The following is a 15,231-nucleotide window of genomic DNA, read 5'->3' on the forward strand; positions in this document are numbered from 1 at the left end:
ACCTCGGCAAAAGCAAACAAAAAAACAGCCTCATGGTCAAAGACGCAATAAAAATGCGGAGAAAAGCACTGAGGAGACTAAAAAAGACCCCCTCGACCCATCCATAATTTGCAATACGGATCGATAACACATTGTCAGTGCCTGAAATGTGGAGAAGAGTGAACGCCTTGTCAGGAAAAAGAAGGCACCAAGAATATACGCTCTATGACAAAAACAGGGTATTAACTGACGACGCGCTAGAAATAGTCAACATTCTAGGAGACTACTTTGCCAAAATATCGTCCACCTAGAAATTCTCGGACCGATTTAAACAAACCAAGGCAGCTCATGAAAGCATCCCCATTTCCTTCGATGTCGAACCTGAAAACCAACTCTCGGACTACAACACTGGGTTCACCATGGGCGAACTACTATATGCAATATCGAAATCAAAAGGTATGTCGGCTAGGCTAGATAACATTGGATACCCCATGATACAACACCTGCCACTACTTGATAAGTCCGCACTATTGCAGGCCATCAATATGATGTGGATAGAAGGAAAATATCCACCAGCATGGAGAAATAGCATTGTCGTTCCCATTCCAAAACCTGGGAAAAATACAGCAGAACCAGAAGGATACCGACCAATTAGCCTAACGAGTTGCTTAGGAAAAGTAGTAGAAAAAATGATCAACAGGAGGCTAACAACCGTCCTAGAGGAAAAAGAATTGCTCGACCAACGGCAATTTGCTTTTAGGAGAGGAAGAGGCACAGGCTTGTACCTAAATGCACTAGGAGACATCGTCAACCGCGCTTTTCAAGCAGGGCAACACGCAGCATTGGACATATCAAAAGCTTACAATCGCACCTGGAGGTACAACATCTTACGCCAGCTCAAGGAATGGGGATTCACCGGAAGAATAAGCCACTTTATACAAGGCTACCTAAATGAACGGCTGTTTCAAGTTGCAGTAGGTGGATCCTTATCCACAACGAAGTTGGAGGAAAATGGAGTTCCCCAAGGGTCAGTACTAGCAGTTACCCTATTTCTTATAGGTATCAACGGTGTCTTCGACAATCTTCCGAAAGGAGTTTACATTCTGGTATACGCAGACGACATCGTCTTAGTTGCCACCGGTGAAAACGCCAACAGAAACAAAATAAAACTGCAGACTGCTATTAGGCCGATGACATGCTTACGCGATTTGCAATGCGGTAGCGGTAAGCGAAGCGAATGCGTTTGACCTATCTCTTTGATGTGTGCATGTAGAACGCGTAATACTGTCATAGTAAAAGCGGGGCGAACGCGGCAAAACACTATGACGCGTCCGCAAACGCTTCGCTTTCCGCTTCAGCTTGTCATCGGCCTTAGAAGAGTTACAGAATGAGCCGAAAGCGTAGGCTTTTGCATGTCAGTTGAAAAATCCGTAATCTCCCACCTTTGCCAACTATCACATCAGCCTTGGAGACGACCAATCAGGTAGAGGCACACGCCATGGAGGCAATATATACTGTGGAAGACTAGATGTGGCAGAAAAAGCTGGCGTTAGCCTATCCTAAAACAGTAGCGGTGTTGATTGGAAACCAAAAGGCAGTGCAATATGCGAAAATCACGCCGAACAATTCAGCAATCGGCAGTTGTAAGAGAAGGCTTCTAGCGTATCAACATCAGTACTCCGGTACGGTAGTCTGGCCTGGTTCCCAGCAATGAAAATGAGATGAAGCAAGTCGTAGTTGAACAGTACGTTCAGATTGATGAGCGGCACGGTGGCGGGAGCCCATCGGACTATACCGGTTAGGTGTGCCGTGCGAACAGACACCAAAGAAGTTCGACGAGAAAAACGGAATGCTATCATAAGAAAGTAGCAAAAGGAATTTGACAACGCAGTGAATGGAAAGTGGACACACCAATGGATCATGAAAGCGTGTCCACGTAAATTGATTAAAAGCACGGAGAAGTTAACTTCACAATTGGCAAAATTTTTGTCAGGCCATGGCTGCATAGATTTGTACGCGCAGAGTTCACTCTCTATCTGGAGTGCCCAGACGCTGAAGAACCACCGGAACCCGTAGTTTTTGACTACTTACGGTTCGGCTTAATACGAAGCGTACTGCTGGTCATCAGTTGGGAAGATAGCAGCCTAGATTGCATCGTTTACAGAATGTGCTATGATAAAAATACGCTGAACATTATTAACGGAGCCATTATGTGAATTGCTCAGCTTTGCAGCGAAAATAGCATTGGTTAATCGAATTGTGGAGTAGGCTACATTAACCACCGAGGAGTAGCTCAAGTCGTTTGCGGAGATGCACCGATAGAAGGTAGTTGAGACGCCAACATGCCGGATGTCACGCTTTTTTCGGAATCGTTGGACCGACGTCGAAACCCTGTCGGGAAGCCCGTGATTAGGCTAGATTCACTGACAGATCGAGTAGGTCAAGAGAGAAAGCGTCAGCGGTCGTTTGTCGGTGCGCAGGAAGCTACACTGCATCCGGAATCGCCGAACCGACCACATCACCCACTGGTTGGCCCGTTGAGTAGTCTATGTCCACCGCAGGTGAGTATCCGAGTAGATCGCGACAATATTGGAAACTAAAGGGCTCGCGGAAACGGAAATCTGTATATGGAGAAATTCCGCCGCCCAGAAACTCTCAGTCGAAGTGGGGAAGAATCACCACAGGAGATTATCTAAATGGATCACGACAAAGCTGGGAAATAAATGGCTCACGGAAGTCCGATTAGATATTCGGAGCTAGATGGCTCAAGTACACACATTAGATGTAGACATTTAAACAGTTTAATGTATGCAGATAACCAAGAAGAGGCAAACCGGGAATTGAATTGCAAGCAATTTGATGGATCAAGCGAGAAATAATTGCATGGTCTGTTTTGTATAACAAAGGCATAACAACGTAAAATAATATCTCTTACGAAATAAATTCCCACCTTTTTTCCACTGTTACTTCAGTCAACCGACACCAGTACAACCCTGAACCGGAGGTATTTTAGCGCCATACCAATTAATCGTCGATTATTGCCCTCCGTATTTCTCCCCGGCCACCACTCGGCCAGTTTATTTTTTCTCGGTCCGTGGTTTCAGTGACACGCGACTGCAAAAAAAAAATGTTCAACGTATGTAGCACTTAAGCGCAAACATACACGAAATGGCTCAATTATCCGACCGGCAACGGTACGAGCATTTATGCATTCCATCGCATGGGGCTGGGAATGCATAAATAGACAACGTCTTTCGTACCCAGCTGGCACCACCATGCAACCTTAACCGTGGAAGTTATAAATTATCAAAACCCAACACCGGATCCAGGCCGGCCGGCGGCAGCGGCGGCGGCCACTTGCCGGACCAATGCCGTCCGGTTCGACATTTATCGGGAAGTGGGTGAAAAGCTGCAGCTTTCGTTCTCCAATCAAAAGATGGACTCGGGCATAAACCCTGAGCTCCAAGAGCTTTATTTTGCACAAAGTTTGCCTAATTGGGTGGTAATTAGTTTTCTTCCACTGCCGCCGTAGTGAGGCTGGTGGCGGGGCGTGGCGCGGCGCGGCGTGGCTTGGCATAGCGGAGACCAATGCCTGATGGTGATTGTATGGTCAGCGATAACGGCGCCAGTTTAGACATTAATTGCGATGCTTCGAACTTTCGCTTAGATGGCTAGCCATTGCGGTGTTGCACTAGCAAAAACTGTCCGTTGTCAACCGGACGATTACACCACCCCCAGAAATGCAATCACAATCGAATGAAACAGGTTCGAGGTGTACACATATATATGCTAAAACCAGGTCAACTAATAAACGATTGGAGATCGAAATCGGTACCAGGACATGTTCCAAAGCACGAATGTTGAAATGTAGCAACCCGATCAAACCGATAATTTAAGCTGTTCCGGAACCATAAATGGACCGGTTAATCGATGGTATGATGAATATGATGTGCATAAATTAATATTTGATTGTGAGTAGTGGTTTTTGGCAGGTTGACTTAAATTTTTTTTAGATTGCATTTTTTCTGACACAGAATTTCTCTGCTCAAAAAACTGTGCAGTAGTTACCAAGCAAAAGAGTTTATCGCAGACTCATTTAACAACAGTATGCTAAACATCGCTACTCCCCTCTCCAACAAACTTGCACAGTAAATAAGTCGAGAAATTTACGTATCGACTTCGTCTCATCAGCATCTTGGCAGACTTGACTTGACTCCAGTCTCGAGCGACGTGACGTAATCACAGGTATTTTGTTTGCTAGATACTGATGAGACGAAGTTGAAACGCCAATTTTTCGACTTACTTCAGGTACAGAACGTTCTAATCAAAATTACTCCTTAGGGAGAAATATAGCATAGCAATTTTCCTTTTTTTTAAATGGTTTAAACTCAAACGAAAGCAACCGATTTATTCGGGGGTTCCCATTACACCTACTTGTACAAGTCCTTGTTCATGTTGCGGAAAATGTTGCAGTCCGGGTGCTCCAGCAGTCGAAATGTGATCGAACAGTGATGGTTCTCCAGGGGAGAAATGTCATTGTATCTGAAACGAGAAACAGCACAAAATACTGTAATCAGTGTTGTCGCTGTATGTTTGTGTGTGTATGGCTGTGTAAGAATGCATAGAACAGGAGGGATGGAAGGCACTGGAACTAATTGGAGCTGGGATGATCCTTCCGCCTCTCAGCCGGCCTGGTCAGAGAATGAAACGGGAAAATGATATATCGACCGTGGCAGCAAATGTTTGAATGCGAATGTGACTACTTGCCACGCCTGGTCCGATGCAATCGGGATAATATTTTATGCGTCAATAATGTTCGCTGTAAAATTATGCCAAATTTATCGCTGGCTGTTGCCATAAAATAGCAAGCAATTTGTGCAGGCAGGAGTGCAGCGAAAAGCAAATTGGATTTGAACTTTGCAATTTATTTGGCGATCGTCACTCATGATTAAAACCGTGTTTTGGTGATTTTTAGTAATAGTAAAACGCGAGCTTAATAGGATCATGAATGTTAGATTTTTTCCATTGCAATAGTTTCAGACAGAAGGCAGACAAGTTTATAGCAATCAATTAAATAACATTTTGAATTTAAACTCACTCATAAAATATAATTTAGATCTATGCGGACATCAATTTCATATAGATGTACCTACACCAACCATCATAATTTCAGACAGAAAACGGAACAGCATAGTAATTTCCTCTGAAAATGGTACCAAACCGATCCGAAACGTTTTATAAGACTGACAGAAGTGTCACTAATTTTTGTGCAATTTGTTTTTATCCTCCGCGATTTTTGCTGAACGCAATTGCTTGCAATATTTCAACAGATCTTCGCGAAAGTAAGCCTCATTTCGGAGACTACGCCATTAATCTCCACGTCTCGGACGGGTACGCAGATACGATATTTCTTTGCGAGAATCTTACAGCGAGAAATCTCGCTTGCCTGTTCAAGGTAGCTCACAGATACGTTAGGTTTATCTGGGACCTTGGCGATATCGGTTACGGCCGAGTTATGTCTTTTTTAAATACTGATTTTAGGATTGTTGGATATCCGGATTTTTTCATGTTGTGATCAATTAATTCATTTTTTGGTCTTTGACGTAAGTAACAATACCTTATTTCAGCTTATTCGTGATATCCAACGGAGAAAACAGACCGAAACGGTGAGTTAAGCGAAAGAAATATGTGAGTAAAATACCCCAGTGGTTTTGCAGTGGTTTTTCTCATCAAAATCGTGCGATCTATCAATTAAGCCTAAACCGTTAAATTTGGGTCTGTGACGTCTTCAGAGGAATTGTGGACCTTTCAAGCCCTTTCATATAGTACTGTTATTTTAATTATTAATCATCCCAAAAGTGATATATTTTTCAACTTTCTTACAAGTGCATATAAAATTATTGTTTATCGTTTGTCTCTTTCCCTTTCATCGCTTTTTCGGTTTTGGTTTTTCGGTTTTCGTTTTTCGTTTTTCGTTTTTCGTTTTTCGTTTTTCGTTTTTCGTTTTTTGTTTTTTGTTTTTTGTTTTTTGTTTTTCGTTTTTCGTTTTTCGTTTTTCGTTTTTCGTTTTTCGTTTTTCGTTTTTCGTTTTTCGTTTTTCGTTTTTCGTTTTTCGTTTTTCGTTTTTCGTTTTTCGTTTTTCGTTTTTCGTTTTTCGTTTTTCGTTTTTCGTTTTTCGTTTTTCGTTTTTCGTTTTTCGTTTTTCGTTTTTCGTTTTTCGTTTTTCGTTTTTCGTTTTTCGTTTTTCGTTTTTCGTTTTTCGTTTTTCGTTTTTCGTTTTTCGTTTTTCGTTTTTCGTTTTTCGTTTTTCGTTTTTCGTTTTTCGTTTTTCGTTTTTCGTTTTTCGTTTTTCGTTTTTCGTTTTTCGTTTTTCGTTTTTCGTTTTTCGTTTTTCGTTTTTCGTTTTTCGTTTTTCGTTTTTCGTTTTTCGTTTTTCGTTTTTCGTTTTTCGTTTTTCGTTTTTCGTTTTTCGTTTTTCGTTTTTCGTTTTTCGTTTTTCGTTTTTCGTTTTTCGTTTTTCGTTTTTCGTTTTTCGTTTTTCGTTTTTCGTTTTTCGTTTTTCGTTTTTCGTTTTTCGTTTTTCGTTTTTCGTTTTTCGTTTTTCGTTTTTCGTTTTTCGTTTTTCGTTTTTCGTTTTTCGTTTTTCGTTTTTCGTTTTTCGTTTTTCGTTTTTCGTTTTTCGTTTTTCGTTTTTCGTTTTTCGTTTTTCGTTTTTCGTTTTTCGTTTTTCGTTTTTCGTTTTTCGTTTTTCGTTTTTCGTTTTTCGTTTTTCGTTTTTCGTTTTTCGTTTTTCGTTTTTCGTTTTTCGTTTTTCGTTTTTCGTTTTTCGTTTTTCGTTTTTCGTTTTTCGTTTTTCGTTTTTCGTTTTTCGTTTTTCGTTTTTCGTTTTTCGTTTTTCGTTTTTCGTTTTTCGTTTTTCGTTTTTCGTTTTTCGTTTTTCGTTTTTCGTTTTTCGTTTTTCGTTTTTCGTTTTTCGTTTTTCGTTTTTCGTTTTTCGTTTTTCGTTTTTCGTTTTTCGTTTTTCGTTTTTCGTTTTTCGTTTTTCGTTTTTCGTTTTTCGTTTTTCGTTTTTCGTTTTTCGTTTTTCGTTTTTCGTTTTTCGTTTTTCGTTTTTCGTTTTTCGTTTTTCGTTTTTCGTTTTTCGTTTTTCGTTTTTCGTTTTTCGTTTTTCGTTTTTCGTTTTTCGTTTTTCGTTTTTCGTTTTTCGTTTTTCGTTTTTCGTTTTTCGTTTTTCGTTTTTCGTTTTTCGTTTTTCGTTTTTCGTTTTTCGTTTTTCGTTTTTCGTTTTTCGTTTTTCGTTTTTCGTTTTTCGTTTTTCGTTTTTCGTTTTTCGTTTTTCGTTTTTCGTTTTTCGTTTTTCGTTTTTCGTTTTTCGTTTTTCGTTTTTCGTTTTTCGTTTTTCGTTTTTCGTTTTTCGTTTTTCGTTTTTCGTTTTTCGTTTTTCGTTTTTCGTTTTTCGTTTTTCGTTTTTCGTTTTTCGTTTTTCGTTTTTCGTTTTTCGTTTTTCGTTTTTCGTTTTTCGTTTTTCGTTTTTCGTTTTTCGTTTTTCGTTTTTCGTTTTTCGTTTTTCGTTTTTCGTTTTTCGTTTTTCGTTTTTCGTTTTTCGTTTTTCGTTTTTCGTTTTTCGTTTTTCGTTTTTCGTTTTTCGTTTTTCGTTTTTCGTTTTTCGTTTTTCGTTTTTCGTTTTTCGTTTTTCGTTTTTCGTTTTTCGTTTTTCGTTTTTCGTTTTTCGTTTTTCGTTTTTCGTTTTTCGTTTTTCGTTTTTCGTTTTTCGTTTTTCGTTTTTCGTTTTTCGTTTTTCGTTTTTCGTTTTTCGTTTTTCGTTTTTCGTTTTTCGTTTTTCGTTTTTCGTTTTTCGTTTTTCGTTTTTCGTTTTTCGTTTTTCGTTTTTCGTTTTTCGTTTTTCGTTTTTCGTTTTTCGTTTTTCGTTTTTCGTTTTTCGTTTTTCGTTTTTCGTTTTTCGTTTTTCGTTTTTCGTTTTTCGTTTTTCGTTTTTCGTTTTTCGTTTTTCGTTTTTCGTTTTTCGTTTTTCGTTTTTCGTTTTTCGTTTTTCGTTTTTCGTTTTTCGTTTTTCGTTTTTCGTTTTTCGTTTTTCGTTTTTCGTTTTTCGTTTTTCGTTTTTCGTTTTTCGTTTTTCGTTTTTCGTTTTTCGTTTTTCGTTTTTCGTTTTTCGTTTTTCGTTTTTCGTTTTTCGTTTTTCGTTTTTCGTTTTTCGTTTTTCGTTTTTCGTTTTTCGTTTTTCGTTTTTCGTTTTTCGTTTTTCGTTTTTCGTTTTTCGTTTTTCGTTTTTCGTTTTTCGTTTTTCGTTTTTCGTTTTTCGTTTTTCGTTTTTCGTTTTTCGTTTTTCGTTTTTCGTTTTTCGTTTTTCGTTTTTCGTTTTTCGTTTTTCGTTTTTCGTTTTTCGTTTTTCGTTTTTCGTTTTTCGTTTTTCGTTTTTCGTTTTTCGTTTTTCGTTTTTCGTTTTTCGTTTTTCGTTTTTCGTTTTTCGTTTTTCGTTTTTCGTTTTTCGTTTTTCGTTTTTCGTTTTTCGTTTTTCGTTTTTCGTTTTTCGTTTTTCGTTTTTCGTTTTTCGTTTTTCGTTTTTCGTTTTTCGTTTTTCGTTTTTCGTTTTTCGTTTTTCGTTTTTCGTTTTTCGTTTTTCGTTTTTCGTTTTTCGTTTTTCGTTTTTCGTTTTTCGTTTTTCGTTTTTCGTTTTTCGTTTTTCGTTTTTCGTTTTTCGTTTTTCGTTTTTCGTTTTTCGTTTTTCGTTTTTCGTTTTTCGTTTTTCGTTTTTCGTTTTTCGTTTTTCGTTTTTCGTTTTTCGTTTTTCGTTTTTCGTTTTTCGTTTTTCGTTTTTCGTTTTTCGTTTTTCGTTTTTCGTTTTTCGTTTTTCGTTTTTCGTTTTTCGTTTTTCGTTTTTCGTTTTTCGTTTTTCGTTTTTCGTTTTTCGTTTTTCGTTTTTCGTTTTTCGTTTTTCGTTTTTCGTTTTTCGTTTTTCGTTTTTCGTTTTTCGTTTTTCGTTTTTCGTTTTTCGTTTTTCGTTTTTCGTTTTTCGTTTTTCGTTTTTCGTTTTTCGTTTTTCGTTTTTCGTTTTTCGTTTTTCGTTTTTCGTTTTTCGTTTTTCGTTTTTCGTTTTTCGTTTTTCGTTTTTCGTTTTTCGTTTTTCGTTTTTCGTTTTTCGTTTTTCGTTTTTCGTTTTTCGTTTTTCGTTTTTCGTTTTTCGTTTTTCGTTTTTCGTTTTTCGTTTTTCGTTTTTCGTTTTTCGTTTTTCGTTTTTCGTTTTTCGTTTTTCGTTTTTCGTTTTTCGTTTTTCGTTTTTCGTTTTTCGTTTTTCGTTTTTCGTTTTTCGTTTTTCGTTTTTCGTTTTTCGTTTTTCGTTTTTCGTTTTTCGTTTTTCGTTTTTCGTTTTTCGTTTTTCGTTTTTCGTTTTTCGTTTTTCGTTTTTCGTTTTTCGTTTTTTCGTTTTTCGTTTTTCGTTTTTCGTTTTTCGTTTTTCGTTTTTCGTTTTTCGTTTTTCGTTTTTCGTTTTTCGTTTTTCGTTTTTCGTTTTTCGTTTTTCGTTTTTCGTTTTTCGTTTTTCGTTTTTCGTTTTTCGTTTTTCGTTTTTCGTTTTTCGTTTTTCGTTTTTCGTTTTTCGTTTTTCGTTTTTCGTTTTTCGTTTTTCGTTTTTCGTTTTTCGTTTTTCGTTTTTCGTTTTTCGTTTTTCGTTTTTCGTTTTTCGTTTTTCGTTTTTCGTTTTTCGTTTTTCGTTTTTCGTTTTTCGTTTTTCGTTTTTCGTTTTTCGTTTTTCGTTTTTCGTTTTTCGTTTTTCGTTTTTCGTTTTTCGTTTTTCGTTTTTCGTTTTTCGTTTTTCGTTTTTCGTTTTTCGTTTTTCGTTTTTCGTTTTTCGTTTTTCGTTTTTCGTTTTTCGTTTTTCGTTTTTCGTTTTTCGTTTTTCGTTTTTCGTTTTTCGTTTTTCGTTTTTCGTTTTTCGTTTTTCGTTTTTCGTTTTTCGTTTTTCGTTTTTCGTTTTTCGTTTTTCGTTTTTCGTTTTTCGTTTTTCGTTTTTCGTTTTTCGTTTTTCGTTTTTCGTTTTTCGTTTTTCGTTTTTCGTTTTTCGTTTTTCGTTTTTCGTTTTTCGTTTTTCGTTTTTCGTTTTTCGTTTTTCGTTTTTCGTTTTTCGTTTTTCGTTTTTCGTTTTTCGTTTTTCGTTTTTCGTTTTTCGTTTTTCGTTTTTCGTTTTTCGTTTTTCGTTTTTCGTTTTTCGTTTTTCGTTTTTCGTTTTTCGTTTTTCGTTTTTCGTTTTTCGTTTTTCGTTTTTCGTTTTTCGTTTTTCGTTTTTCGTTTTTCGTTTTTCGTTTTTCGTTTTTCGTTTTTCGTTTTTCGTTTTTCGTTTTTCGTTTTTCGTTTTTCGTTTTTCGTTTTTCGTTTTTCGTTTTTCGTTTTTCGTTTTTCGTTTTTCGTTTTTCGTTTTTCGTTTTTCGTTTTTCGTTTTTCGTTTTTCGTTTTTCGTTTTTCGTTTTTCGTTTTTCGTTTTTCGTTTTTCGTTTTTCGTTTTTCGTTTTTCGTTTTTCGTTTTTCGTTTTTCGTTTTTCGTTTTTCGTTTTTCGTTTTTCGTTTTTCGTTTTTCGTTTTTCGTTTTTCGTTTTTCGTTTTTCGTTTTTCGTTTTTCGTTTTTCGTTTTTCGTTTTTCGTTTTTCGTTTTTCGTTTTTCGTTTTTCGTTTTTCGTTTTTCGTTTTTCGTTTTTCGTTTTTCGTTTTTCGTTTTTCGTTTTTCGTTTTTCGTTTTTCGTTTTTCGTTTTTCGTTTTTCGTTTTTCGTTTTTCGTTTTTCGTTTTTCGTTTTTCGTTTTTCGTTTTTCGTTTTTCGTTTTTCGTTTTTCGTTTTTCGTTTTTCGTTTTTCGTTTTTCGTTTTTCGTTTTTCGTTTTTCGTTTTTCGTTTTTCGTTTTTCGTTTTTCGTTTTTCGTTTTTCGTTTTTCGTTTTTCGTTTTTCGTTTTTCGTTTTTCGTTTTTCGTTTTTCGTTTTTCGTTTTTCGTTTTTCGTTTTTCGTTTTTCGTTTTTCGTTTTTCGTTTTTCGTTTTTCGTTTTTCGTTTTTCGTTTTTCGTTTTTCGTTTTTCGTTTTTCGTTTTTCGTTTTTCGTTTTTCGTTTTTCGTTTTTCGTTTTTCGTTTTTCGTTTTTCGTTTTTCGTTTTTCGTTTTTCGTTTTTCGTTTTTCGTTTTTCGTTTTTCGTTTTTCGTTTTTCGTTTTTCGTTTTTCGTTTTTCGTTTTTCGTTTTTCGTTTTTCGTTTTTCGTTTTTCGTTTTTCGTTTTTCGTTTTTCGTTTTTCGTTTTTCGTTTTTCGTTTTTCGTTTTTCGTTTTTCGTTTTTCGTTTTTCGTTTTTCGTTTTTCGTTTTTCGTTTTTCGTTTTTCGTTTTTCGTTTTTCGTTTTTCGTTTTTCGTTTTTCGTTTTTCGTTTTTCGTTTTTCGTTTTTCGTTTTTCGTTTTTCGTTTTTCGTTTTTCGTTTTTCGTTTTTCGTTTTTCGTTTTTCGTTTTTCGTTTTTCGTTTTTCGTTTTTCGTTTTTCGTTTTTCGTTTTTCGTTTTTCGTTTTTCGTTTTTCGTTTTTCGTTTTTCGTTTTTCGTTTTTCGTTTTTCGTTTTTCGTTTTTCGTTTTTCGTTTTTCGTTTTTCGTTTTTCGTTTTTCGTTTTTCGTTTTTCGTTTTTCGTTTTTCGTTTTTCGTTTTTCGTTTTTCGTTTTTCGTTTTTCGTTTTTCGTTTTTCGTTTTTCGTTTTTCGTTTTTCGTTTTTCGTTTTTCGTTTTTCGTTTTTCGTTTTTCGTTTTTCGTTTTTCGTTTTTCGTTTTTCGTTTTTCGTTTTTCGTTTTTCGTTTTTCGTTTTTCGTTTTTCGTTTTTCGTTTTTCGTTTTTCGTTTTTCGTTTTTCGTTTTTCGTTTTTCGTTTTTCGTTTTTCGTTTTTCGTTTTTCGTTTTTCGTTTTTCGTTTTTCGTTTTTCGTTTTTCGTTTTTCGTTTTTCGTTTTTCGTTTTTCGTTTTACGTTTTTCGTTTTTCGTTTTTCGTTTTTCGTTTTTCGTTTTTCGTTTTTCGTTTTTCGTTTTTCGTTTTTCGTTTTTCGTTTTTCGTTTTTCGTTTTTCGTTTTTCGTTTTTCGTTTTTCGTTTTTCGTTTTTCGTTTTTCGTTTTTCGTTTTTCGTTTTTCGTTTTTCGTTTTTCGTTTTTCGTTTGTCGTTTGTTGTTTGTTGTTTGTTGCTTGGTGTTTGTTGTTTTGTTGATGTTTTGCATTTTATTTTTCTAACTTTCTTGACTTGTTTGTTTCTTGAAGTTTTCTTTTCTTGATTGTTTTTGCTTTCTTATTTTGCAGTTTTCTTGTTTTCTTTTTTCCTTGTTAAGCTGTTGTTTTCATGTTTTCATGTTTTCATGTTTTCATGTTTTCATGTTTTCATGTTTTCATGTTTTCATGTTTTCATGTTTTCATGTTTTCATGTTTTCATGTTTTCATGTTTTCATGTTTTCATGTTTTCATGTTTTCATGTTTTCATGTTTTCATGTTTTCATGTTTTCATGTTTTCATGTTTTCATGTTTTCATGTTTTCATGTTTTCATGTTTTCATGTTTTCATGTTTTCATGTTTTCATGTTTTCATGTTTTCATGCTTTCATGCTTTCATGTTTTCATGTTTTCATGTTTTCATGTTTTCATGTTTTCATGTTTTCATGTTTTCATGTTTTCATGTTTTCATGTTTTCATGTTTTCATGTTTTCATGTTTTCATGTTTTCATGTTTTCATGTTTTCATGTTTTCATGTTTTCATGTTTTCATGTTTTCATGTTTTCATGTTTTCATGTTTTCATGTTTTCATGTTTTCATGTTTTCATGTTTTCATGTTTTCATGTTTTCATGTTTTCATGTTTTCATATTTTCATGTTTTCATGTTTTCATGTTTTCATGTTTTCATGTTTTCATGTTTTCATGTTTTCATGTTTTCATGTTTTCATGTTTTCATGTTTTCATGTTTTCATGTTTTCATGTTTTCATGTTTTCATGTTTTCATTATGTTGTTTTTTTTTTATTTTTTATTTCAATTATAGAGGTTTTAACCTTAAGGTCATTCGCCTCTTCGGGTTAGAAAAATCTCTTAGGAAAAATTTCTAACCCTATGTGCGGGGTCGGGAATCGAACCCAGGTGCGCTGCGTACAAGGCAATCGATTTACCAACTACGCTACGCCCACCCCCTGTCGTTATGTTGTTTTCTCATGTTTTTTTATTTCCTCGTTTTATATGCTTTTATTCATGTGCTCTCATTTTCTTGGTTTCTAGGGTTCGCGACTTCTCTCGATTTGGCTTGCTCGTTTCCTTGGTTTCTCATTTTCTGGTGAAGTTGCGTTTTTAAGTTTTCGGTTTTAAATTTTTGGAATTATTAGATTGCAGGTGTCGCACACAGAAATAGTTGCTTTTACTAGGAAATTAATCTCTAGAGTTAAAAATTTTCTTGTTGCGGAATTTTCAATCCTTGAATAATCTTTCATTTTTGTTTCACCTCTGACAGATGGAAAATATACAACTTAAAAATATGAAAATAAATATTGAACAGGCATCTAGAAAATTCAAGATGCACAGGTCCTAAGACCTTTCCGCTTTCGATTGCATTACACAGCCCAGTTAACCATAACTCGTAATAAAAAATTTCCGATTTAGCAAGGAATTCGTAGCTATAGATGCTTCTTTATCAATCCTTTCCAATTCAATCAACGGTTTAGATAGGAGAATATTTTAATAAGCTGATCCAAGGCTATCATTAGGTTATAAGTTTACCAGTCACGGTACTAATTGCATAGTATTCTGCTAATCATTGGATCGAACTCGCATTTGAAGATGTAGCGATTGGTTAACTGAAGTTCCCCGAATTTAAAACTGTCGAATAATATGGGATAAAAATTAAGCTATAAATTGAAAGATATATCGTTTGAGTCCAATGCAATTATATGATTGTTATTTCTTGTTGCAGTCGGGCTTTTTACAGGGTGCTCAATTTTAAAATATTCTATTCTCAACGATTAGCGGTTTGTTAGGATTAAGTATCATCGCATATTCCACGAAACCTGGTTTCGTTTGGATGCAAGTGTTTCACTCTACTTTCAGAAAAAAACATACTAATGAAGATGAAGTAAATATCCTCACGGATTACCTGAGCATCAACAATCAAACGGCTGATTAATGATTAAGCTGCCGCAGGACATTTCCTTCGTGTTGACTGTCAACGTAACGAAAATGGACGCGTCTAATTATTTCATATTAAACGAGACGGAATCCGCTGCTCCAAGGCGAATGAAAATAAAACAATTCGTTCCAAGTTTATCTCAAAGCATCAATTGACACTATTTCCGTTTCCACCGTCTATCCTTCCATCACCACCCATGGCTTCCTGGCCGCAGGAAAAGATAAAAGAGTAGATTCCCTGCCGGCATCTAGTGTTTCTAATTTGCTATAAAAGCTGATCAAGTTCTTGTGTAAAGACGCAGTCAATCCCTCCCTCGAGCTAGTTGCCAACAAAATGCTTCTTAAGCACACATGTCACGCCATGACTTATTCCAGCGTTTTTTTTCAACCTTTCGTGTGCCAACTGTGTGGTGTTCTAGCAGGACATGTGTGCGAACCGATATGGATAGAATTACATGACCTCGGCAAAAAGGCTCAATTTTACCACTTCCCTCACCACAGACCTTGTTTGCCTATCTTCAGACGATGACAGCTCTAGCGATGGAATTTGCTTCTTCTGCTTCTTCCGCTCAATTCCGGTGAAATGATTTTCACTCAGCTTTTAGTTTTTTGATGAAACGAGAAAAAATACCCGCCTCGAATAGCGATGGGGGCGAATCGGTTCACCTGAAGGTCAACGCTTTGGTTTTATTTTCTTTTTTTGCGAAGGTTGGGTGTGAATTTGACGCCAAGCAAAGGTTGACAAATGGAAACGCACGGTCGGTTATACCTACACATCCCTCACGTCCTGCTAAATTAATTGGGTTTGATGGATTAGGGCGATGTGAGCTGTGATGGGGCTTACCTCAGTGCTAGCTCGGTCCTGGCGTTAATTTGGTAGATGTTATTGTACCCGTGGTGATCCAAATCGTGACAGATGCAGGAAACCAGCAGAATCAGCACCTCCAGCTCGCCCAGCCTCTGCACCAGGTTCGTGTGCCAAGTGATGGCGTACATCTACGGTAATGAAAGTCAGAAACAGAACGCGATTGATTATTAGTTAATTGCTGGCTCGGATGGCGATGGGAAGCGATTAAA

The 15,231-nt window shown here is 35.9% G+C and overlaps 1 protein-coding gene across 6 annotated transcripts in view; it reads right to left on the reverse strand.

Annotated features, from left to right (window-relative positions):
* The window catches only part of LOC131685527 (high affinity cGMP-specific 3',5'-cyclic phosphodiesterase 9A), a 580,386-nt gene that overhangs the window by 37,011 nt on the left and 528,144 nt on the right, over window positions 1-15,231 (reverse strand). For all 6 annotated transcript variants that reach the window (XM_058969320.1, XM_058969322.1, XM_058969321.1 and 3 more), the window contains 2 exons: window positions 14,999-15,150; window positions 4,414-4,521 (listed from right to left, as the gene is read on the reverse strand). In XM_058969320.1, coding sequence (XP_058825303.1) covers window positions 4,414-4,521; window positions 14,999-15,150 — 260 coding nt within the window. The remainder of the gene's footprint in view (window positions 1-4,413; window positions 4,522-14,998; window positions 15,151-15,231) is intronic.

The sequence above is a fragment of the Topomyia yanbarensis genome, chromosome 2, assembly GCF_030247195.1.
Source record: "Topomyia yanbarensis strain Yona2022 chromosome 2, ASM3024719v1, whole genome shotgun sequence".
Taxonomy (NCBI): Eukaryota; Metazoa; Arthropoda; class Insecta; order Diptera; family Culicidae; genus Topomyia; species Topomyia yanbarensis.